Genomic DNA, 24,022 nt, shown 5'->3' with positions numbered 1-24,022 from the left:
TTCTAAGAAGCGATAGAGAATTAATATTCATTAGGATATCACATTAATCACAGAATTGATTTCTACTTCTGTTCTTCAATAGAAAACGGCCAGGGGCCAGCCGAGTTGACTACTTACAGGATTGGGGGGAACTAACTTGTGACAAGGAAATTCTTGTGACAAGAAAATTCAAATTCTGTCAAGACCTGTTCATACTGTTTTACATTAGTGATTCCAGTTGCATAAATAATAGGATATTGTGGTCTGTATCTTGGATATTATTTTTTGAAGTTGTTTAATCTGGATGGTCATAATGTTGAAAATGAATAGTTTATTCTGTGAATGAAAGAAGTATTATAATTCTAGTGATGGCTCAGGGAAAAAAAATCTGAGTCTTAGATTCTGAAGAATAAAAGGGACCGTTACCCCAAACACATAAATCTTTAAAAGCATTTGTTGCCAAATCATATGTTTTCCATAGTGTGTGATGTGTTTGCTGTTATAATTAAATAAATATTTTTCTTCTCTTTTGGAGTTAGGGGACTACAAAGGAGATGAAAACTCCCTTTATCTTCTCACTGACCAATACCTGCATGATGGGTATTTGCAGAATTGCAAAATGTAACAGGAGGCGTCAACGCATTGTCAATCTGTCTCCTTGGAGACAAATTCAAAGGACTCATCCTCTGATGGTGGTGGGGGTGAGATTTGCTGCAATTGGATTAGCAGCATTTAAAAATGTAGACTCATTGGGCACAAATTCATTAATACCAAAGGAAGAGATAAATTAGTTGCAATGCCTCCTGGTTGTGCTTCCAAGCAGAAAACCCAGCTGCCTTCCCCTGATACATCCTGGGTTTGATGTGAAAGCAGTGGCTCCCTCTTTCAGGGTTTTGCTTCCAGGCAGCTTTTGTCTTGTCTCCTGGACTGTCTCCTGAGAGACAGTCTTGTCAGCCTCAAGTCAAATAAATCCAGGCTTCAAGATTCAGAAGAGAAGATGAGCTATATCTTTGCTCTCTTGGCATTCATCCGGGAACTTACAGTGAAAAGTCTTTCTCATAAGATGAATTATGGGCTCCTCAGACCTTTCACTAAAGGAAAGTAAACTGTGCTCATGAAAATTAAATGGTGGCATTCTAGAGAATAACAAGAGAATGCTCTCTTTTCTTTTTTAATTCAGAAATTTAGTGCTTTAGATTTTAGTGAAGTTTTGTGCACATATAGACTAAGGAGCTGGAATGTTAGAAAGTATGTTTTTGTTTACCTGTATTTTTCCAGTGTCTTGAAGTCATGCCTTTTCGAAAGCTTTAACGTCATGATTTCAATGTGAATAAAAGAAGAAATTGTAAAAATGTAAAACCAGAAGAACACTGCTTTGGACTTTTTAAGACACAGTCAGCTATATCTAACTCAGAGGGTGCATTTAAGGATTAAAAAGTTTAAGCTTGCAGAGTGATTGGAAAAAGAAGTGTGGGACATGGAGACTAACCAATAAAACATGGACTTCATAAGCATTTTAACCACCGAGCTCCAATCTCTCCCCCCTCCTCCTGCCAAAACTTGCTGTTTTATTTTTGTATTATTTATTTATCTCTCTCAAACTTAAAAATATTTCTTTTATTGTTTTAGTATCAATATTTTATCAAGTCTTTTCTCAATAAACTGCATCTGTAGTGGAGCATTTCTAGAGTTCTGCTTTTAAAAAATGAACATGGCAAAAATAGGGAAGAGATATATAGTCCCAATATATCAAGAAGAAAATAAAATTCAGATTACTTTCAGTCCATTTTTAAGAAAGTATGAAATATTAGGAAATGGTTTGATACATGTTTAGATTAAAATGAAATTGTTACAACGTTCTTTAAAATACAATCCAATTAATTTTCCAATATCTTTGTCTTGTTTCTAGAGGTAACTTTGGAAAAAAGTCACACTATAGTAATAACCATAAAACCACCTTGCAAGGAAATGCAACTTAGAAATAATATCTGCAGAGTCTCTGGGAATACACAAGCCCAGAATCTTTAGTAGGTGATTATACTGGTTGTGTTTGCAATTCTTCTGCAGTTGTGTCCTCTTTATTCAGGACACACTGGAAATGGCACTCTGCTGCTAAGTGGGGAGGGTCAGGCAGGCACAAATCTATTGCTTGATAAAGTTGAGTATATGGGATGTACCCAGAGTATAAGGGATGTGCCCAAAGTCACACAACTGATGGCAGATCAGATCCTTGGGGTTTCTTTCCAATAACCTGTATTTCTCTGATGGATCTTTCCATTCATCAGTAGTTCTTAGATTTCTGTTAATTCTCAGCCAGTGTCTCAGGACAATCAAGACATCCTACTTGGACCAAGTGCAGTGACTCAGACCTCTGTAGAGCATGCTAAATGCTGGATAATGCCAAGAACCTTGATACACATCTTTTTTATTCTCATAATTGAAAAAGATAAGAGTTTATGAATGCTTCCATTTTACAGATGAGAAACCGAAAAACACAGAAGTCAGGTGCCTCGTTCATGTAGCAGATTTAAGGAAGTGGTTGAACCAGAAATGGAACCTCAGTCTATGAAATTTGAAAGCCCACACATTGAACTACTCCTTTCCATTACCTCAACATAAACACAAAGAGCCAAACTGGATAAAAACCCACATTTATTATTTTAAAACAAGCACATTGTCATCTCTCTCTCACTTTTTAAAAGTAGTGACATGCAAATAGCTGCAACATGGGGTATTTCTGAAGTAGAAGTTTACATTTGGGGAATGCAAATTTTGAAAACTCTGTACTTTAGTTGTCCACAGTGGTTTTCTGCATCCTTTCTGCAAATGGAATGCCAGTAATGTGTGAGACACCTGTGTAAATTGTTTTTGCTCAAATATTAGCTACTGTTTGTAAAAACCTATTAAGAAATTGTTGCTGACAACAGCTAGCCCTGGGATGCTGAACCAGTTCTTTGGCTGTGTCAGTGATGTTCTTGTGCTGACAGAATATTTATTCCCAGAGATAACTGTTATAAATTACATTTTGCCCCTTCAGTTGCTACAAGCTTGTGATAGAGAGTAGGCGGATAGGACAACCTGTAATTCAGGATGGTTTGGATGTTGGTTGCCTAGGAAACTGGGACTAGTAGCACAATGCCCACCAAAACCGTCTGTCAACAAGAGAAGGGATTTAATTTTTAAATCCACATTGCTTTCTGAAGACATATTTTGTGACTCTCGTGGGGTCTGACTAGGGCCCCTGGCCCTTGGTGGTCAGGGCTTGCTAAACTGGATCAAAGGTCAGTCTGGGAGGCTGAGAAAATTTTCATAAATATTCTGCTGACTATTGGAGGAGGGAATGATAGTGCAGTTAAAACAAGCTTGTAGAAGGATAAAATGATCAATAGATGAGTATTTCACAAGACCTAACACTCTTGATCACAACTGATCTACAGCTGAATTTTTAGTAAAACTTTTTCATATGTAATTTATTTATATATATTTTACAACATTGTTCATTTTTGTACAATGTTTGCTTTCTTGTCTTAGGTGTAGTCCCCACAGAATTCCCACCACTAGTTCACCGGTGACCCATCACCGTAGTCCCTTGTGCTCTTCCAGCCCCTCTTTTGATCCCTCTCCCTCGCCCTCCCCTGCAGAATGTCTCTGATTTATAGTTTCCTGTTAATTTTGGCAAAACTTTTTTTTTAAACATCAAAATTTTACTTGCTGCAATCCATAATGCTTCCTCTTTACACCAGAAGCTTTGTTTTCTGTCGTTATCTTTAAGGAGAACTCTATGAACTCACAAACCTTTGATAAAAATAGCACCAAATTACCCAATATTATAAAAATATACACTTCCAATTTTTTTATTTTTAAATATATCATACAAGAGCACATCGACATTTTATCGGTGTGTATATGTATGTGGGTGTATATACTTAGCTTGAAGCATAGTTGAATCAATATATCTACCCTATTGGCCCTGCAGAAATGACAATTTGATATGGTTCAATTAGAAAAAAATAGGAGAAATTGATAGAACATGGTTTTGTCTTGTCATTTTTTGTTTGGGTTCTCCAATCCTTCTTTTTCCCTTTCACTTTTTTCCCCTCCACCTTGGCATGTTCCATATCAGTTGGACTCTGCTCTTCTCACGTACCCTCAGACTCTCCTTATCTCATAGACATTTCACATTAGCCATCTAGTATGTATCTCCAGTCTCGCAAATCATAAGCAGCTGTAAACGTGTGTGTACATCTGTGTACACACTGGTGACCAAACCCAGGGTGCAGAATCTCAAGTTTCCTGATGAAATACAGACACTCCATTTTTTTTTTAACATGGCTCCCATCTTCTCTGCATTTATCCTTACTAGGTTTTAGCCTGATTTTAAGTAGTTTCCTCACTTTTTGACATTTATTCACTTTGATACTATTTCTCTCACGTGCTCCAGATGGCTCACCAGTGGCTCCAGGGCAAGGTGTGACAATGTGTTGCATGGATGGGTCCTAACTTTTGTCTCCATAAAAGAGCCTATTAAATTGCAACATTAAGAGCAAGATTATAAGAGAAGCAAATACTTTGTTTTATTCTGCTAAAACTAAATCCCAGTTTTTCCCTTGCAAAGAAAAAATGGCCTCCCAGAGCCATTGTCTCAGTTCCCATCTGTCAGAGTAAAGTTAACAATTGGTTAGGCAGTGGTGCCCTATGAAGCAACCTTAGAATTTCTGTTCTAGAAGAGAGTTCTGAAATCTCAGGATAAATAAAAGGTACAACTTTACCACAGATGTGATCACTTTCCCCTGCCTGCCTTCTGCAACTGCTACTGAATCCCCTTCTTTCTTGGCGACTATTAATGTTATTAAGCCATTCTGGGGAATGGACAACTACCCAAGAGCCATTGGGCTAATCTGGGACTACACTCTTTTGCCTTTTCTTATTGGGAAGTTACTAGAAGGAAGAGGAAATGGGAGCTCCAATTTCAAGGGCTTATGCCCTCTCCTCTGCCCTGGGATCCTCGCCCTTGTATGCATCTGTATAGGTTTCAGGCACTCTGGCCCAAAGCAAAGGCCTGCCACTGACTGCTGTTGCCCTTGAGGGGTAGTCCCATCATTAATTGGGGGAAAAAAAGTGTTTTGTCGTGAAATACATATCAAATTCTAGCAGTTTGAGGGCTGAAGTCCTCCCGGGAACAACACAGAAGACTGTTTTCCTGAGAGTTATGACAAGGTTTCCTTAGGTGAACATTCTATACTCAGCAGAGAGGATCCTGGCAGGGAGAACACAGATCATTCTGGTTCTTTTATGATCCAAGGCTGTTATTTATTTAGAATCTAAGCCTGCCCTTCTGCCTGTCTAAAGGGCTTCAAAGCTGCCACACCAGAAACTGTTTCAGATTACAGACTTCAGAGCAACTAATGACCCATGTCCTCCCTTCAGTAGAGAAATCCCAAAATGGTCCTATGAGAGGAGAAGTAAATGCTGACAGCTGCTGAAAGGTCATCTTAGAGCTAGATCCCAGGAGAAATGCCTTTAAGTTGAGAGAGAGAGAGAGAGAGAGAGAGAGAGAGAGAGAGAGAGACAACCCTCCCCCCGGCCCCCATTAAAAAAAAAGAGAATGAAAAAACAGAGATTAGTGTACAAAAGAGTGACTGTTTGCAGTTCATCCAGGTGTGCTCTGATGACTAAATCTCTACCACAGCAATTAGTAGGAAACCCTTCCCTCTTCCTTTTAGAAAGCACAGTGGAATCAGATAGCATGGGGAGTGTGCACACACACACACACATACACATACACACACTTCATTTGATATGATCCTATCTGCAGTCTCCCTAGGAAAGGAGTTTCTGTGGGTGAGAAAATGAGGCCAAATGATATTCCAAGGAGGCTATAATTTGAGCAGAATGTTGATGTAGGAGGCTTGTTTTAAGTCCAGGAAGCCTTTTTATTTTTTCTTTGAAAAATGTGTGGATAATTGTAGTGTTGCTTTGCTTTCAAAACTGGACAGTGAGTTGATTAGTAGCTGCAGCAGCAACAAACAAACAAATAAACAAACAGCAGCATCAATAGCAGCAAAAGGTCTTATTGTGGCCAGCATGGAGTTTCTTGAAAGAACTTATCTTGTGAATGAGAAAGCCACCAAGATGTATGCCTGCACCCTGGACAGGTAACAGACGTTCGTTTCTGCTTCCCAATTTTCTGTCTGGAATATTCCATAAGCTCCCTACTGCTTTAAAGCTGGAAACTTTTAAATTGCAACTTGGGGGAATTTTGTAAAATTTTATAAACTGTTAATTGACTTGTATAATTCATATCTAGAATATACAGCACTCTCTACAGTAGATTTGATTCCTTAACTATCCTAAGTACATGAAGGACACATTTTATTAATATACTTTTCACGTGTAGTTTTGCTTCCAGAAAATGGATATATACAATGTAATGTACTTACACATTTTCCTCAATTATTTCCATTCTTAAGGTAGATAGTAAATTTTATTACTTAGAAAAAATTAAAGCTTGTCAACAATGTGACAAAATTGTGATTATATTGTTCTTTAAAATGCTCTTTTCTTCATCATAAGATGCCTTTTCAAATATGCACACCTGTAATAAATATAGTTGAGTTTAATGTTCCACATAGTCTGGTTACTTTTAATATTTACCACAGTGCCATATACAATATATTCACTCTTATTCCCTTATGTAATAGCTATTTATTGAAAACACCTGGATATATAGTAGAGAAGAAAACAGTTCTAGTCCCAGATCTTTGTCTTCTTGAAAGACTTTGAGTCTAATGTAGAATACATATGAGAAAGAGGGATTACAAAATAGTGTGTGTCATTCTAAGGCATTCAATGAGAGTATTTCAAGAGAACCTAGCTCTCAGGGAGTCAGAGAAAGCTTTCAGAAGTGATACAGAACTGAAAAAAATAAAAAAAGGACCTTGAACAAGTTTAGGGAAATCCAACATAGGAAGTAGGGTTAGGGAAAGTTCCAGACTGAGATAATTGCCTGATAAAGTCAGTCTTGTAAGAATCAGAGTTTGGTGTGTTTGAGGAATTCACTCCCACTGGGTAGCAAAGGGAAACACACTCAACACATCTAGATGAATGAATGAAAGTCTGAGATTAATTTATGTTAGGAGCAGAATTTCAGAGAATCCTTAAATTTTAATAATACATGTAGAGTTTTGTTTGTTTCATGAAACCAAATTAATATTCTAAAGAAAATGACATTGTGTTTGATAGCATCAAATGCTGGAGCAATGGCAAGGAAAGTTTTTCTTAGGATATTTATAACTTTGCTTAAATAATGTATGATAAAGAATCTAGCACATCTGTTGTTTCACATTATAAAGGATGATTTCTTCTTAGAAAATATTATTAGATGTGATTTATTAAGGTTATAAGCAACAAAGCGTCATGTTCACGCAGGTAGAGATTTTGGACAGCAATTGTTAACCCTATGACACTGTTACTGAAATGACAGAATTTCCCTCCTCATTAAAATAGGCCATTAGCACTCTGTTTGTGCAAATAAAGCCAAACATTTATGGTTATAGGGTTTCATTTAACTCATAAGTGGATATGGTGTTCTGTGATTAAAAAACAAAACAAAACTGTCAAACTCACTTTTATTTTCTTTTCAAATAATAAAAAAATAAGCCAGGGAGAGAATTATTTTAATCCTGGTTCTTAAGTATTCTTAACTAATTTAAAGAGAAACACAATAAAATGGAAAAATTCATAGAAATCTACTAACTACCAAACTAAATAAAGAAGAAATAGAAAATCTAAGTGGAATTAGCAGTAAGTGAAGAGATAGAATTAGTACTCAGAAAACTTCATACAAAGAATATCCAAACCCAAGATGTCATCCCTGGTGATTTCTAGCAAACATGAGACCAATATTCCACTGACAGCAAAAGAAGGCATCAGAGGAAAACATAACTATAGAACTGTATCTGTTATGAATATAGATTCAAAAATCCTAGAAAAAAATACAGCAACATAAAAAAGAATTTTTAACAAGAGTCAAGTTAGATTTATCCCAGTAATACATGCTTGATTTAACATCTGAAGTGACAATCAAAGAATAGACATCATTAATAAGATAAAGGAAAAACCAATTTGTGATCATGTTATTAGATGCAGAAAAAGCACTTGAGAAAATTCATTATAATATATTATAAATTCATTATAATCCCCAGATGAAGGATAGAAGGGAATTTCTTCAACCTGATAAAGGGCACCTATAGAAAACTTGCAGCTAAAAGTCTGAAACATTTTTTTCCTAAATTCAGGAACAAAACAAAGATGTCCATTGTAGCCATTTCTATTAGACATTTTATTATGTGTTCTAACCTGGACACTCAGGAGAGACAAAAGACAAATAAAAGGTATCAGATTGGAAAGACAGAACTAAAATCCTCAGTGTTTGTAGATGATAGCAAATTGTATATAAAAAATCCTACATAATCCACTAATTCCTACATAATCCACTAAAATTCTTTAAAATGAGTAATCAAATTCGCTAAGTTCATAGGTAACAATAACAATAGATGAATAACAATAGTGTCACTATGTAGGAACAATGAACAATTCTAAAAATAAAATTAAGAAAACAACTTCATTAACAAATGCATGAAAAAAAATAAAACAATTGGAAATAGATTTAAGAACTGAAGTGCAAAATTGTACACTGAAAATTATAAAACATTGAAGTTAAAGAAGATTTAGATAATTGAAAAGATAGCCCAAGTTTGTGGATTAGAAGCTTAATATGAAGATGGAAATACTCCCCAAACTAAAGTAGGGCTTTTAAGTAGTGTAAGTAATGTGATTACTAAAAAATATCCCAGCTGCCAGTTTTGAAAAAGTTGGCAAGCTAATCCCACAATTCATATGAAAGAAAAAATACCCAGAAAAGGTAAACACTTGACAAAGAACAAATTTGGAGCTCTTACAATGCCTGATTTCAAAAGTTACATGACAGCAAAATACTGGCATGAAGATAGTTGTACAAACCAGAGGGAAAGAATTGAGAATGTAGAAATAAATCCTTATATGAATTGTCATTTTTTTCAATAAGAGTAATTAAATAAGACAATTCACTAGTGTGTGGCAGGGAGATAATCTTTTCAATGAATGTTGTCAGCACAACTAAATATTTTAGATTTAGATGTAGAAGAATGAATTTGGATAACTTTTTCACACTATACCCCCCAAAAAAAAATCACTCAAAATGGATCATAGACCTAAATGTAAGAGCTAAAACTAGAGAAACTTTGAAAGAAAACATAGGCTTAAATCTTTGTGACTGTGGTTTAAGTCATAGTTTTTTGATGTGACACCAACAGCTTAGATGATAAAGTAAAAAACAGAGCACCAAAATTAAAATCTTTTGTTTTGCAAACAATACTATTGCAATAATGAAAAGAGAGAAATTAAATTGGGAAAAATATTTGCAAATTATTTATCTGACAGTGGATGTATATCAGAATATATAAAGGACAATTACAACTCAATAGAAAGATAAATCAACCAATTAAAAATGGATGAAGGATTTATATAGATATTTCTCTGAGAAAATATACAAATGTGTAATAAATGCATGATGGATATTCAACATATTAACCATTAAATTAAGGAAATGAAATGAAAAATACAATGAGATACCATTTCCTACCCACTAGAATGATTGTAATAAACACACACACACACATTGCAGAGGATATAGAGAATTGGGAACGCTTACACATTTTGTGTGAAACAGTAAATGCTTTGAAAAACACTCTGGCAACTGCACAAAATATTAAAACAGAGTCTCAGGGATTGCATTGTTAGGGACTGAATAGCAGTGAAGACGTCTAAAAACTTTGTCTAAAACTTTTCAAGCAGTATTTTTCACAATAACTTTCCCTAAAAGGAAAACTACCTATATGTCCATCAAGTGATTACCATATAAATAAGACATTGTGATAGAACAAAATATTACTTGGAAATCAAAAGCAATAAAGAACTGGCATACTGATATTTGAAAACATTATACTAATTTGAAAGATTTCATTCACAAAAACCACACCTTGTAGGATTCATTTAGATGAAATGTCCAGAATAGCCACATTTGTGGAAAACAAAAGTAGATCAGTGATTGTCTAGGGTAGAGTTGCATGTAAGGAGATTGGGGACTCATGGCTGATGGGTAGAAGATCCCTTTTGGGGGTGATGTAATGTTGTAGATTAGATTATGATGATGGTTTCACAACTCTGCAAATATGCAAAAACCCATTAAATCATACACATCAAATGGGTCATTTGTGTGGTACATGAATTATATCTTTTTTTTTCATTGTTTATTCTTTTTATTTTTATTTATTTTTTTTAATAATAAATTTTATTTTTATATTCCCCCATACAATTGCAAACGCCCCATTCTGACCCCAATCCTTCCCCTCCCGCCCCCACCCCCACCCCCAAAAAGTGTCTCTGGTTCATAGTTTTCTGTTGATTTTGATTTTCACTTTCTTATATTCATTTTCCTGGTCCCTTATTTAAGTTCTCTAGATTCCTGCTATGAGTGAGACCATCCGGTATTTTTCTTTTTCTTTTTGGCTTATTTCGCTGAGCATGATCCCTTCCAGCGCCATCCATGTTGCTGCAAATTGCATGTGTTTATCTTTTTTGAATGCTGAGTAATATTCCATGGTGTATATGTACCACATCTTCTTGATCCAGTCATCTATTTTTGGGCATTTGGGTTGTTTCCAAAGCTTAGCTATTGTAAACAGTGCTGCTATAAACATAGGGGTGCAGGTGCTCTTTGGAATTGATGTTTCTGTGTCCTTTGGGTAAATACCTAGGAGTGGAATTGCTGGATCATATGGAAGCTCTATGTTTAGTAGGTCCAGAAATCTCCACACAGCTTTCCACAGTGGTTGGACCAGTTTGCACTCCCACCAACAGTGCAGAAGAGTTCCTTTTTCTCCACACCCTTGCCAACATTTGTTGTTGCTAGTTTTTTTAATATGTGCCATTCTCACTGGTGTGAGATGGTATCTCATGGTAGTTTTGATTTGCATTTCCCTGATTACAAGTGATGTTGAACATTTTTTCATATGTCTGTTGGCCATTTACATTTCCTCTTCAGAGAAGTTTCTTTTTAGCTCTTCTGCCCATTTTTTGACTGGATTATTTTCTTTGTTGTTGCTGAGTCTCATCATCTCTTTGCAGATTTTTGTGATCAGTCCTTTATCATTAGTGTTGGGTGCAAAAATGTTCTCCCAGTTGGTGGGGTTTCTCTTTGTTTTTGTTATTGTCTCTTTTGCTGTGCAGAAGCTCTTTAATTTGATGTAGTCCCAGCTGTTTATCTTTGCCTTCACTATCACTGCTTTGGGTGATGTGTCTGTAAAGATGTCTTTGATGTGCAAATCCCGTAGTGTTTCGCCTATATTTCCTTCTATGTATTTTATGGTTTCAGGTCTTATGTCTAGTTCTTTAATCCATTTTGAGTTGATTTTTGTGTATGGTGTGAGGTAGTGGTCAAGCTTCATTCTTTTGCATGTAGCAACCCAGTTTTCCCAGCACCATTTATTGAACAAACTTTCTTTGCTCCAATGCATAGTCTTTGCTCCTTTGTCAAAGATTAGTTGACCATAAATCTGTGGGTTTATTTCTTGATTTTCTATTCAATTCCATTGGTCTGTATGTCTGTTCTTGTTCCAATACCATGCAGTTTTGATTATTATGGCTTTGTAGTATAGTTTGAAGTCTGGGAGTGTGATGCCTCCATTTCCTTCTTTTTTTTTCAGTAGAGCTTTGGCTATTCGGGGTTTTTGGTGATTCCATATGAATTTCATCAATAATTGTTCTATTTCTTTGAAGAATGCCATTGAGATTTTGATTGGAATAGCATTGAATCTGTATATTGCTTTTGGTAGGATGGCCATTTTAATAATGTTTATTCTTCCAATCCATGAGCAGGGGATGTCTTTCCATTTCTTTGTGTCTTCTTCTATTTCTTTTAACAGTGTTTTATAGTTTTCTTTGTATAGGTCCTTTACCTCTTTTGTTAGATTTATTCCCAAATATTTGATTTTTTTTGTTTCGATAATAAAAGGGATGGTTTTTTTGATTTCTTCTTCAGATTTATTGTTTGTGTATAGGAAGGCTACTGACTTTTGCGTGTTGATTTTGTATCCTGCCACTTTACTGAATTGATTGATGAGTTGAATTAGTTTTTCTGTGGAGATTTTGGGGTTCTCTATGTATATTATCATATCATCTGCAAATAGTGATAGTTTGACTTCTTCTTTTCCTATTTGGATTCCTTGGATGTCTTTCTCTTGTCTTATTGCTCTGGCTAGGACTTCCAGTATTATATTGAAAAGCAGTGGTGAGAGTGGACATCCTTGTCTTGTTCCAGATCTTAATGGAATTGCTTTCAGCTTTTCACCATTGAGAATGATACTGGCTGTTGGCTTGTCATAGATGGCCTTTATGATGTTGAGGTATGTTCCTTGTATCCCAAGAATTTCAAGGGCTTTTATCATGAATGGGTGTTGCACTTTGTCGAAAGCTTTCTCAGCATCTATTGATATTATCATATGTTTTTTATATTTCTTTTTGTTGATGTGTTGGATAACGTTGATTGATTTTCGGATGTTAAACCATCCTTGTGCCCCTGGAATGAATCCAACTTGGTCGTGGTGAATTATCTTATGGATACATTGTTGGATTCTGATAGCTAAAATTTTATTGAGGATTTTTGCATCAGTGTTCATTAGGGAGATTGGCCTATAGTTTTCCTTTTTTGTGTTGTCCTTATTCGGTTTTGGTATTAGTGTAATATTGGCTTCATAGAACATGTTTGGTATTGTCCCTTCCTTCTCAATTTTTTGGAAGAGTTTGTGAAGGATAGGCACTAATACATGAATTATATCTTAATAAAAACTTCTAAAATGGGGAAGGGTGGGGAATTGGATATCTGGCCCTGGATAAGAAATTAGATTTGAGTCTGTAAACATTTCTATTTCCACTCCCTCTAACCCTGATTCCATCCTTCTACATTCTAGCCTTTGTGAACACAAAGTGATCATTTTAGAAATGTGAACTACGTAACATTATTTCCTGGGTCAAAACTTTCTAACATCCCCCTTCAGACTTACAATGGGCTACAGAGTTCTGCACGACCTGACATCCACCTGCTGATTTGACTCCATTCTCAGTTTATTCATGCCAAAGTGGCCACCTATGTTGCTCCCTTTCTGTTCAAGACAAGCTCTTGAACAAGACAAGCTCTTTTTTTAAAAAATATTTATTTATTTATGCATACAAGAACTGGGGTACAGGCCAGAGGTGTGGAGGGTAAGAGAATTCACCAGAGACAGAGTGGGGAACAGAATGGCCAGACTGACCAAAATACACTGCTGAGGGGAGCAGCAGGTGAGTCAGGAGAGGTCTGCGGCACCATGTGGGTAGCTCCCTGGCCTGGGATTGAACTCATGCTACAGTGGCTGCTGACAGCTTCATAGGCTATGTCTTAACCCCTTACACCACCAGGGAGGCCCCCAGAAAAGGTTTTGAACCAGACAAGCTCTTTCTTGCCTGTGGACTTTTTTTTTTTTTAAAGATTTATTTATTTATTTATACAAGCACTGGGTATAGTCAGAAGCGCCAGAGGGTGAGAGAATTCACCAGAGCCAGAGTGGGGGAACAAAACATTGTCTGTGGACTTTTGTACCACCAACACCTGTTTGCGGATGCTTCTTCTTCATGGAGTCTGCTCCAGGTTATTCTTTAACTAGTTGCTGAGATACCACCCCTGGAGAGGTTCCTTCCCTTATCAACTCTATTTAAAGTAGCTTCACCTTCTCTCTCTCTCTCTCTCTCTCTCTCTCTCTCTTTCTCTCTCATAATATGTCTATTATACTACATAGGTGATGCATGCATAATGTGCCTATTATACTGCACAACCTCAGGCTTTCTGTTTGTCTCAATCTTCTATGCAATAAATCTTTTGTCTCAAAGACTATGGTATCATTTGCAGATCTGATACCTGCAATATATGTTTGTTGAATCAATGGATGAATACATAAATTGTTGGAAATGCATGGTGGGAACTAAAATTTGATCTCTACTATTCCACAGCAATAATGATTCAAGGTTAGGCAATATGATGTGAAATTACAAAAACAAAGTGATTTTATATAGTTAATGTGTTAAATAAGAGGGTGAAAAATATTACCAGCTCCATTTTGCAAACACGGAAGTGAGAGTTTTGAAATCTACCTGCTAACAAAAATAAAATACAAAATAGAAGTAAAATACAAAATAGAAGAAGTTCACAAACTAAAACTCCATTTCCTAATTCTAATTTTAAGAAATGAACTTAAAGGCTATTGGCATTAATTTTTCTACCATTTCCCTATTTCTTTCCCTTTTTTCTCTTTCATGCTACAATAAATTTCTTTGCTCTGGTCTACTTTCTTACTCTTCAAATATTTTTACTATATTTGAATGTGTGGGAATCTATGGTGATTATTCATTGACAACTAATTCATATTTCATTTTTTGATACATCACAGCATTTTCTTTTCAGAACCTTCCTTTTAAAATTCTTCTTACAAAGCACACTATATTTTAGATCACAAGCTTATTCTGCATCTAGAGGTACTTAGACAGGTTTGCTCTAATGAGAAGATAGAGAATGTATTCAATATTTCAAGGTCTTTTGGACTCTTCTTGGAGCCCAGTAAGACTGTTGGTTCTTGGTTCCCTGCATGAAGCACACACATATAAATACATTTCCACATGACACGACACTCTGAAGCCCACTTTTGCACTTCTGACTCCATGCCATAAGGAGCAACCTCAGTTCAAAGTATATGTATACATACACTTAAGATAAAGTATACATACACTTTAGATATAGATATGGATATAGATATAGATATACTGGTTAATCTTAGAGTCCAAGACAGAGAAGCAATATTTAAAAGTAAATTTACTCTCCTTGCTTATTGCCAAATAGCTTATTCTAACAAAGAAGGTCATTGGAAATGGTTCAAAATCCTGAGTTTATTAACATCATGGTACAAATACCCCAAAGGCAATTTGGCAAGATACCTCAAAATTCTTAAACATGTAGATATACTTTGACCTAGTAATTTTCCGTTTAGGACTACATATTAAGTAGATAATATATTGAACAAAGACTAACTATAAGGAGATAAATCATAGCAGTGTTTAGGTATTTATGAACAAATAATTGGGAAAGAATGAATTGTCCAGTAATAGAAAATCAGTTTATTAAGTTTGACATATCTGTATTGACTATGTTGAATAAATGCTCCCTGTATGTCAAAAGTAATGAAATAGGAGATTCAATAAACAGAAAAAGTTAACAAACTACATAGCTAAGTCTCAGTTCCCAAAGTTGTATCTTTGGTAAAGTCCTGATGCTGTCATTTCAGCCACAATCCATTCCAGGCCTTCCCTTCTGAGCTATGCAGTAGCGTCTTCCTCACTTTAGGAGTCAGCACGGTGGGTTTAGCCAATCTTCTGATTGAAACAAGGTCTAATCTACTTAGCCCATTCATATCCCTGAGACTACAGAGGGTAGCTCCCACTGACCAAATCAGTGTGCTCCCCAAGGAACCTTGTTTATCATGAGGGTATAGAGACACTCTCTCTTCCTGCTTAAGAAAAAGCAATATCTAACCCTGATTATATCAGGCAACCAATTCACTGCCATGAGGAAACCAGTCTGAGGTTGAGGCATACTGAGAACCACGAAGCAACAGATCTGAAGCTCTGATAAATCAGCCTGAAGACTGATACCTCTACAAACTGTCAGTTACAGAACAAATATCGGGTTGTCAGAAGAGCCATGACATATTTTTTCTGTGTTTTTCAAGCAAAAATGCATTATGGCTTTTTTGACAGCCCAATAATCCTACCAGTAACATTCCATTATTAATTCATCAAGCATGAGTTTTTTTTTTTTTATTTGCAATAGAAAGACCCCCGCCCAAATTCTAACTGGTATCCTTATGTTGTGAAATGAGACAATAAAATATCAATGAAAGATGTCACGGCAGGTAAGTTTACAAGTGGTTTTCTCCTTTTTTATACTTTTCTGTAATGCTAGGTTTTCTATAAGGAATATGTTATTTTATTCAGAAAACCCAAAGATAATGATAATTAGAGTCATATTAATAATCATCATGTAAGCCAAAGCCATCCATCTTTCATTCTGGCTGCTGATGAGACAGATGAAATAACTCTTCTGGTGAAAGCTAATTCATTTCATTTTATACCTTTCAAAGCCATGAGTGCAAAGTACCTAATTCTAAGAATCTAATTAATGCCTTCTTTACTGCTTATTTAAAAATAAAAAATCTGATTAGTTCAGGATTGTGGGCTTTGACATTTGCATCAGGAAAGCGTGGTGTTGGGTATACTGACTGATGTTCAGGCAGGGAGACAGTACTCACATAAAGGAAAAACCTTTAGGTTTGACATCCCAGCTGGGTTATTTTTTTAGCTATTTGACCTCAGGGAATAACTTATCACTGGGACTTTTGACTACTTCAGCTGAGAAACTATGAGGCTGGACTAAATGTTATCTATAATCTTTCTACCTGTGACATTCCATAATCTTATAAATCTTTCTCTATAATCCTTTGTATTTCAGCAGAACTGATCTTCACGCTCTGCTCTAGGAAGTATAAGTTTCAACTCATAATTTTGCATGATTGCTAGAGATAATCTGCAAAGCTGTGCTAGGAAGATTTCTGTGGGTCTGTACTGACTTAGCAAGGAAAAGCACTATGATCTATTAATAATGTTGTGTGCAATAAGAAGTAACCAGACTGGCACATATAAACATATCTAACACTCCCCTCCCCTTTTAATCTGTAGCACAAAAAGATTTGTCCAAAATCTTTTCTAAGTGAAACATTAGGGAAGGAAAGTGAATGTGTCTCCTCTCCCTTTTTCTTTGATAGCTCTCCAGTCACTGGTACTATAGGCTGAATAAGAACTTGACTGAATACAAGCAAAACTTTGGGGAGCTGAGAATCCAGAAAGAAATTTCATGCTTGTTCCTTACTCTTGTTATTTCTTGTGGAAGGAGCTGTGAATAATAACTTCCTAGCTAGTTAGCAAACGTCCCAATAGTGGTTTCTAGAATGGGTAGGGCTGCCACTGCGGTGTGTGTTTGCAGCCAGGTTCACTTCTTGCTTCTGTCAAACTCATCTGTAGTGTAGAACTCCAGCAGAAACCCTCCAGTAAAGATCAATGTCCTGGAGAGTTGCCAGAGGAGCTGGAGTCAGGAGCCATCTATCACTGCCATCGCGACTCCAAGGCCACGGAGAAGAGGGCCAACGAGCAAAACCGCGCCAAGTGGAAGCTCTGCGCAGCCTCAGCGGTGTGCTTCGTGTTCATGGTCGCGGAGGTCGTGGGTGAGTCTCAAGAAACTTCTCTGACTGAACAACTGACAAAAGCTTGCATCATCACAGAAACATTGCTTAGGTTCTTCTTTGAAAGTAAGATTTAATATTTTCTGTAAGAATAAAATAAAACCACGGTCATTGTAGATAAGTTTGAAAATGGAGGGAAGCAAAATAAAATTATTAGTCACTAGCCCACATTTGAGTGATCACCTCCAATGACATCATGAAGTATTGTTGGACACTTTTTATTTCTCTTTATCTCTCACAGTTTTTTTTTTTTTTTTGCAACATGCTGAATGCTATTGGCCATACCATCAAATAGATTTCAGAAACTTTTTAAAAATTTACTTATTTTATGCATATAAGGACTGGGGTACAGGCCAGAGGTGTGGGAGGTGAAAGGATTCACCAGAGACAGAGTGGGGAGCAGAACAGGCAGATAGACTGAAATGCTTTCTGTCAGCAATAATATATTTAATTAATGTAAATTTATATGTTACGATAGCTGTTGTTCTTTCCTCATTATTCTTCATTTAACTGGAAAAAGGCGAGGCTATTCTTTCCTATTTACCATTGTCATTAAGCATGAGAATCATTTTGTCCAGTTCTATCAAAAATATAATTTTGATTTTATTAGAATATAATTTAATTTGGGAACACAAAGGTCTTTAAAATACTCAGTTCGTCCCCCACACCCACCCTATGAATATGGTATCTCTGCTTTTAACAAAATAGTCTACATCTCTCATTTCAAAGTTTTGGTGTATTAGTTTATGTATTTGTTTTAATACAGACAGAGCCATTTATTACTATCATTTAAAAAATTTAAATCTGGTACTTTTTCTTATATTGTTCTTGTTAGTTCTGGGACACTATATAATTTTTCCCCTCAGCTGTGGTCATTGTAGTTCTTCCACCACCAAAGCACCATCGTCACTCATCACCATATTCCCTTGTGCCCTTCCCTGCTCCCTCTCTCACATTTCACCCCTCCCAACCCCACTTCTCCTCCTTCCCCCTCCTGCTTACCTCATATCTAAGGTCAGCTTTCAAGATTTATCTCTGTCTGTTCTTTAAAACACTAGAAATGGATCTGCCATATGACCCTACTATTCTCCTTCTAGGAATCGACCCAAAGAACACAAAATACACTAATTGGAAAGGAAACCTGCAACTCTGTTTATTGCAGTATTATTTACAATAGCTCCCTCCCACTGTTACCCATTACAATGTTACCAATATTTTGACTTCATTTTCTATTTTTTGCCCCCAAAGAGGGCTAAAATTAAAATAATCTGAGACTAGAAAAAAACAGAATATGCTAAGCTATTTTTATTGTTATTATTATTATTATTACTTTAACAGCTATTAATCAAAATTAATTTGTTTCTTCAAGCTATAGACTCTAGAAGCCTATATGTCAGATTTTCATAGCTTTTACAAACTAGAGAAGTACTTAAATTTATCCTTTCCAAGGCAAATTCAGTGCTGGTAATTTGATGGTTATTACTAGATGGTTATTACCATCTAGTCAAAGCTTTCAAAAATAAGTGATATCACATAATTTCTAGGGCCAGGGTAAGTCATTTTGCTTTTCAAATGATATAGTCTTAGAAATGAAATGGGAAACTATTCACTTTGATTGAGCAAATCAAACTCTTTTACTTCTCATTCCTAATAATTATTGCCTATGAGTTCTAAAGGTGGTATTGTCAGTAATGGAATTAGGTGGCTATTGACAGATAATCACTTGGGATTTTAACTTCTTTGGTAGCGAACTGATTTTCCTAAAACATTACTCTCGTCATGTTAATTTTGTCTTCAAAATTCTTCAATAGCTCCCCTTTGCCTAATTCACAACCTTTCCCCCATCATGGCAAGCAGAAGACATTTTACTGAGCTTTGGGGTAAGCTGACAAGGGTGCTAATAATAGGAAGAGACTGGTCAGGGTCTTCCTCTGTGATTGGTCCTGTAGGTTGCCCCAAGTGAGTAGAGATTAATATATTGAGAAGCTCTGGATTCCTGGACAAAATGAAAAATTCTTATTTTGGCTTTCCAGTCATGCTACCATCTGGCCACTAGATATGCTTGAATTTTTTTTTTTTTTACTACTTCCCTACAAGACTCCTTTGTTTTAGCTGTGTATTCATTCTATGCAAAACAATCATTGTACCTTAAAGTACCTACACTTGACACGAATATGCGACCCTGGTCCACTGGCTCCTGGGTTTTCCTATTGTCATTTTTGCCCCACAGGCACCAAGTAGAGTTGTTTCCAGGACTCAGTTCTTCACACACCATCCTACTTGTTACAAATGCATTGTGCTTTAGACCTTGCCAAGTAATTCAGAAATACAACTGCTACTGCCTTCCTTCATGCCTGGAATGCAATCTCCTTTGCCATTACTGCGAAGTAAAGCTATTTGTGTCTTAGCCTCCAGCTTCTCCTGCTTTCAAGTTGCCTCCATAATACTGGCAAAGACCTCACCCTTCATACTGATCTGAACATGTTACAACCTTGTCTCTAAATCATCAAGATTCCCTACACTCATAGAATAACACTCTAATTCTTTAGCGTGGCGTGCAAGAGTCTGCTCCACCCACCCATCTAACCTCATTCCTATTATTCCTCCAAACATTCTATACCTCCTGCTTTTCCACCAAGGAGCTATAGTCTTTCATTTCTCTTTTTTTGTTCCTGCTTATATCTTTTCTTGGAAAAAAGTAAAACTGTTATAGAGCAACCCCGATATTAAACAGGTTCCTGGCTGTGGGTCCTCACCCGCGCGCTTTAAAGGGACTTATGAATACTCCACTACAGGCACACACAAAAGGGTTAATAAAAGGTTTATTTACAAAGGAAAAGGAAATAAGGAAAATGTACAACTCAGGGGGGAAATAGGGAAATAAAGTCTTTAATGCGTCCTACCTGATCCGCCGACCTAGAAACCCAAAGTCACTCTCAGAGCTGCCCGGACGCTGCGAGCTGGTGGAGAGCCCAAAAATGGGTCCCCCAAAGCCCACGTGTCTGCCTTTTCTATCCACCTGGCTGCTGAACCCCACCCTCAGGTCCCAGCCACCTTCCCTTTGGTGGTTATGGGATTTGGAGTTCCCAGTGTCTTTGGCTTTGACCTGGGGTGGGGGTGGAGTCCACAAAGCCTATATGGAAATAGCTTTGGGACATCCTTTTCCCCCTAACAAAACCACTTCACTCTAATTAGTTTTTACCCTCTCTTCGGTAAGAGTTCTTCAATGCTCCCCCTGAGAATGACTTTCTGATCCCCTAACCTGTGCTGCATCTCTTTGTTGCCATGGACATTAGACAATGAGACCATTGAAGAGAGGTACTGTGATCTATTTAACTTTGTTTATCTTTGTTTACTCTGTCCTGGTGCTGTTCACAGTAAGGGCACAGTAAATACTGACTAGATGATTGAATTAATTGTCAATAGTACCCCATGTTCTTAGAAGCAAATGCAAGTTCAGGTGCCAACTGCTTCTTGCAAACAGTTTGCTCCATGGGATTCGGCATGATTGCCCACAGTGTTCTGGACTGATCTCGTAAGCAGCTCTGATGGTTGCGATATGGTTCTCGGTTCCCAGGCTCCATATTAACATGCTTCCTCCTAAGCCAGCCCCTTTGTCTTTCTCAGTTTCCTCCTGACTCAGCTGAGCTTGCTGAAGAAACTCTGTAAGGTTTTATTTCCTTGATTTAAGCTACAGTTTTAGCCCAACTCATAGAATCATCAAAATCATTTACTGCTGAGGTTGTGAGCACTGCTTATCTGCATGTAGTCATTCTCTGGGCAAGAAATAATGCATTATTAACACAGCTTTATTATCAGACCCAAGTTTGGCAGTTAGAGGAACATTAGAGGATAATTGGAAGGACAGCTGATTTGTTAGCAAAATGTTGCTTTTTGGCTAATGAATCATTCCGATTTTTGCACTGACAGCTCAGTAACAAGCTCGAGGACTACTTTGCTTCAGACCATTAAACTTTGACAAACCGGTTATTAACTACAGCTAGAGCCAGCAGTCTGTGGGGATTATTGCAATTATGAGACATATATGTAATTTTTTTTAATCATTAGTCGAGACAAGGTGAGTCTGATGATGGAGGGCTGATGACTGACAGTCTCCTTTGCTTTGTAGTACACAAGGCAATAAACCGTTGCTGGGAGGACCAATCAGTCAGATAGCTGAGAAGATGTAGTAAGAGCAATAAAGGTTATTTCTCCTGAACAACAAACCGTGTACGGGAAGAAAAAACAAGGTTTTCCTTTGGTTTCTATTTTGCAGACTAGAGGTGTTTTCTCAAAGGAGAACCAGATGGGAGTAAGGGGACCAAAAAATGGTGAAAAATAATAAGATGGAACTGGCATGACTTGAGTTCTCATCCTAAGTGGCACTGGATTAGTGCATGCAATAATCTCTTTGGAAGGCACCTTCCCTGGCCTTGCTATGCCCCACTATTCATAACAGAGATCTCATGCTCAGGAGGATCCTAGAAATGAGCAGAGCAGATGGAAGTGCTAAAGAAGGTGGTAAAATGGAAAGTCAAAATCAAACAGTGGACCAGATTGCCACACCTGTTTACAGGCAAAGTCCAGGTCCTCAACCTGGCACACGGGAGTCCTAAAACCTGGCCTGTAGCTCTCCAGTCTCTTCTACTTGTTTTACCTCTTTTCAGTCCTTATGCCCCAGTTTAACCAGGATGATCTCCAAGTGTGCCCCATATTTTCTATATTTTGCTCTATATTTTGCTTCCTAAAAATGACCTGTCCCTTGAAATTCATTTTCTATATGTTTCAATGTTATCCACTATCTGGGTCTCAATTTACTGTCAAGTTGGGAAGAAGAAGTAGATTGAATCAACACTGAGACACTTTCTCTTCTACAGTTTTATGAGTCTGGGACAGCCTCATCAAGTGCATTTAGAATGTATATGACTCTAACTGCGCGCTGGATTTCCCTAACCCCCTGTAATATTCTGCACCCCCCAGGTGGGCATATTGCTGGGAGTCTTGCTGTTGTCACAGATGCTGCCCACCTCTTAATTGACCTGACAAGTTTCCTGCTCAGTCTCTTCTCCTTGTGGCTGTCTTCAAAGCGCCCTTCCAAGCAGCTGACCTTTGGATGGCACCGAGCAGGTACAACCCACCAATTGAACATTCACAGCAGAATAGAGCTGCAAAGTCAAAGTCAAACGAAGATTAAATATGCAAGAAACAAAGCAAAGCCTTGTTCAAAAATTCCTTAGTGGCACATCTCTGGTGCATGGGATAGAATAGACGAGATTGTGGGAAGGTGTGTGCTCAGTATTAATTCAGTGAACAGCCAGATTAGTGGTACTTCCTCTACTAGGGACAAGCACACACACATCACTTTAACAACCATCCCAACCTGAGCATCTCAGCTTATAGTAACAGCCATGAGATTCATTAAATTGCTCTGTATCTGGGAGAGTAAATGGTTAGGTAAGCTTGTGCCAATTTGCAAAATAAACAGAGAGCCTAAGATAGTTGGCGAGATTGGAGAACTTCTCAGAGGGGTGTTGGGAATAGAATATAAGCTTGCCTGCTCACACACAGCACTAACCATTCAGTGAATGGTTCAGCCGAACATCTTGCTCAATCAATCATCAACAACCACAAAAACAGAAGGGAATGAAATTTTACTTTTTCTCTTTTCTTAGAACTGGGTCTTTGACTGAGTCATTGCTCATCCTTGCTTGGCTATTGCTTGACCCCGATCATGATGAGGGTCTCTTTGCTGACAAATGTTTACTGGTTTATTTCTACCAGTGTCTCACCAACGCACACATTGCAACGCCACTTCTCCTTGTGTTTACACGTGAACAAATAGTCACAACTCCATGTTTTCACATTGGGTGAGAGGGCAAACAAGGGTGGCACATGCTCACATAGTCAGCCTTCAGCTAAAGGCACAACTAGACACAGACCATAACACATAGGTTGACAATTGTGGACTTGGGTTTTCAAACTTAGAAGGATAGGAAGTCTTAATTTTATACCAAACAGTTCATTTTGTGGCTGGTTTCAATCATCTTTATTTCAATGCCTAGAGAGAGAGATGAGGCAATAAACATCAGTAGAAAGAATTTGTGACAATGTGAGCTGAAGTGCTTTCAAATCTATAGTTGAAAAACATGTACCTTTGGCTGAGAGCAGCCATCATTTCGCCATACAAATTTTCACACATGCTTTGCCCTTTCTGGTGCCATTGGCCAACATAGTTTCATAAACACGGGATGTTTTATAAACATAGGGAGGGCTGAGAATTTGGAAAACTGCCTGTACTCTCTCATTCTGTTGGAACACTGCCTGTACTCTCTCATGCTGGCCATGGGAGTTTATGAGCATCGGCTTCCCAACAGGACTTGACTTTGGGGAAAATGTTCTATAATGGAGAGTATAATGTGTCAGCTGTGCACTTTAATTGTGGCTAGTGTTACTGAAAAACGGAGCTTTCTGTTTTTCTTAATTTAAATTGAAATAGTCACATGCCATTGGTGGCTCCCATCTTGGGCAGCACTGCTGTGTACACGTAGGGGAGGCTGGTTGGTTGA

At 37.3% G+C, this 24,022-nt stretch overlaps 1 protein-coding gene across 1 annotated transcript in view; it reads left to right on the top strand.

The window, feature by feature from the left end:
• Positions 1–6,063: 6,063 nt before the first annotated feature.
• SLC30A8 (solute carrier family 30 member 8) overlaps positions 6,064–24,022 on the top strand; it is a gene marked incomplete at both ends in the record, with an annotated part of 33,111 nt that continues 15,152 nt past the window's right edge. Inside the window, 3 exons of the mRNA XM_084229139.1 lie at positions 6,064–6,134; positions 17,239–17,438; positions 22,437–22,583. Of these exons, the coding sequence (XP_084085265.1) occupies positions 6,064–6,134; positions 17,239–17,438; positions 22,437–22,583 (418 nt within the window). The remainder of the gene's footprint in view (positions 6,135–17,238; positions 17,439–22,436; positions 22,584–24,022) is intronic.

This window comes from Talpa europaea, assembly GCF_964194135.1.
Source record: "Talpa europaea genome assembly, chromosome: 3".
NCBI classification, from domain to species: domain Eukaryota; kingdom Metazoa; phylum Chordata; class Mammalia; order Eulipotyphla; family Talpidae; genus Talpa; species Talpa europaea.
Note: the sequence above shows the minus strand (reverse complement) of the source record. Positions and strands in the feature narration are given on the sequence as shown.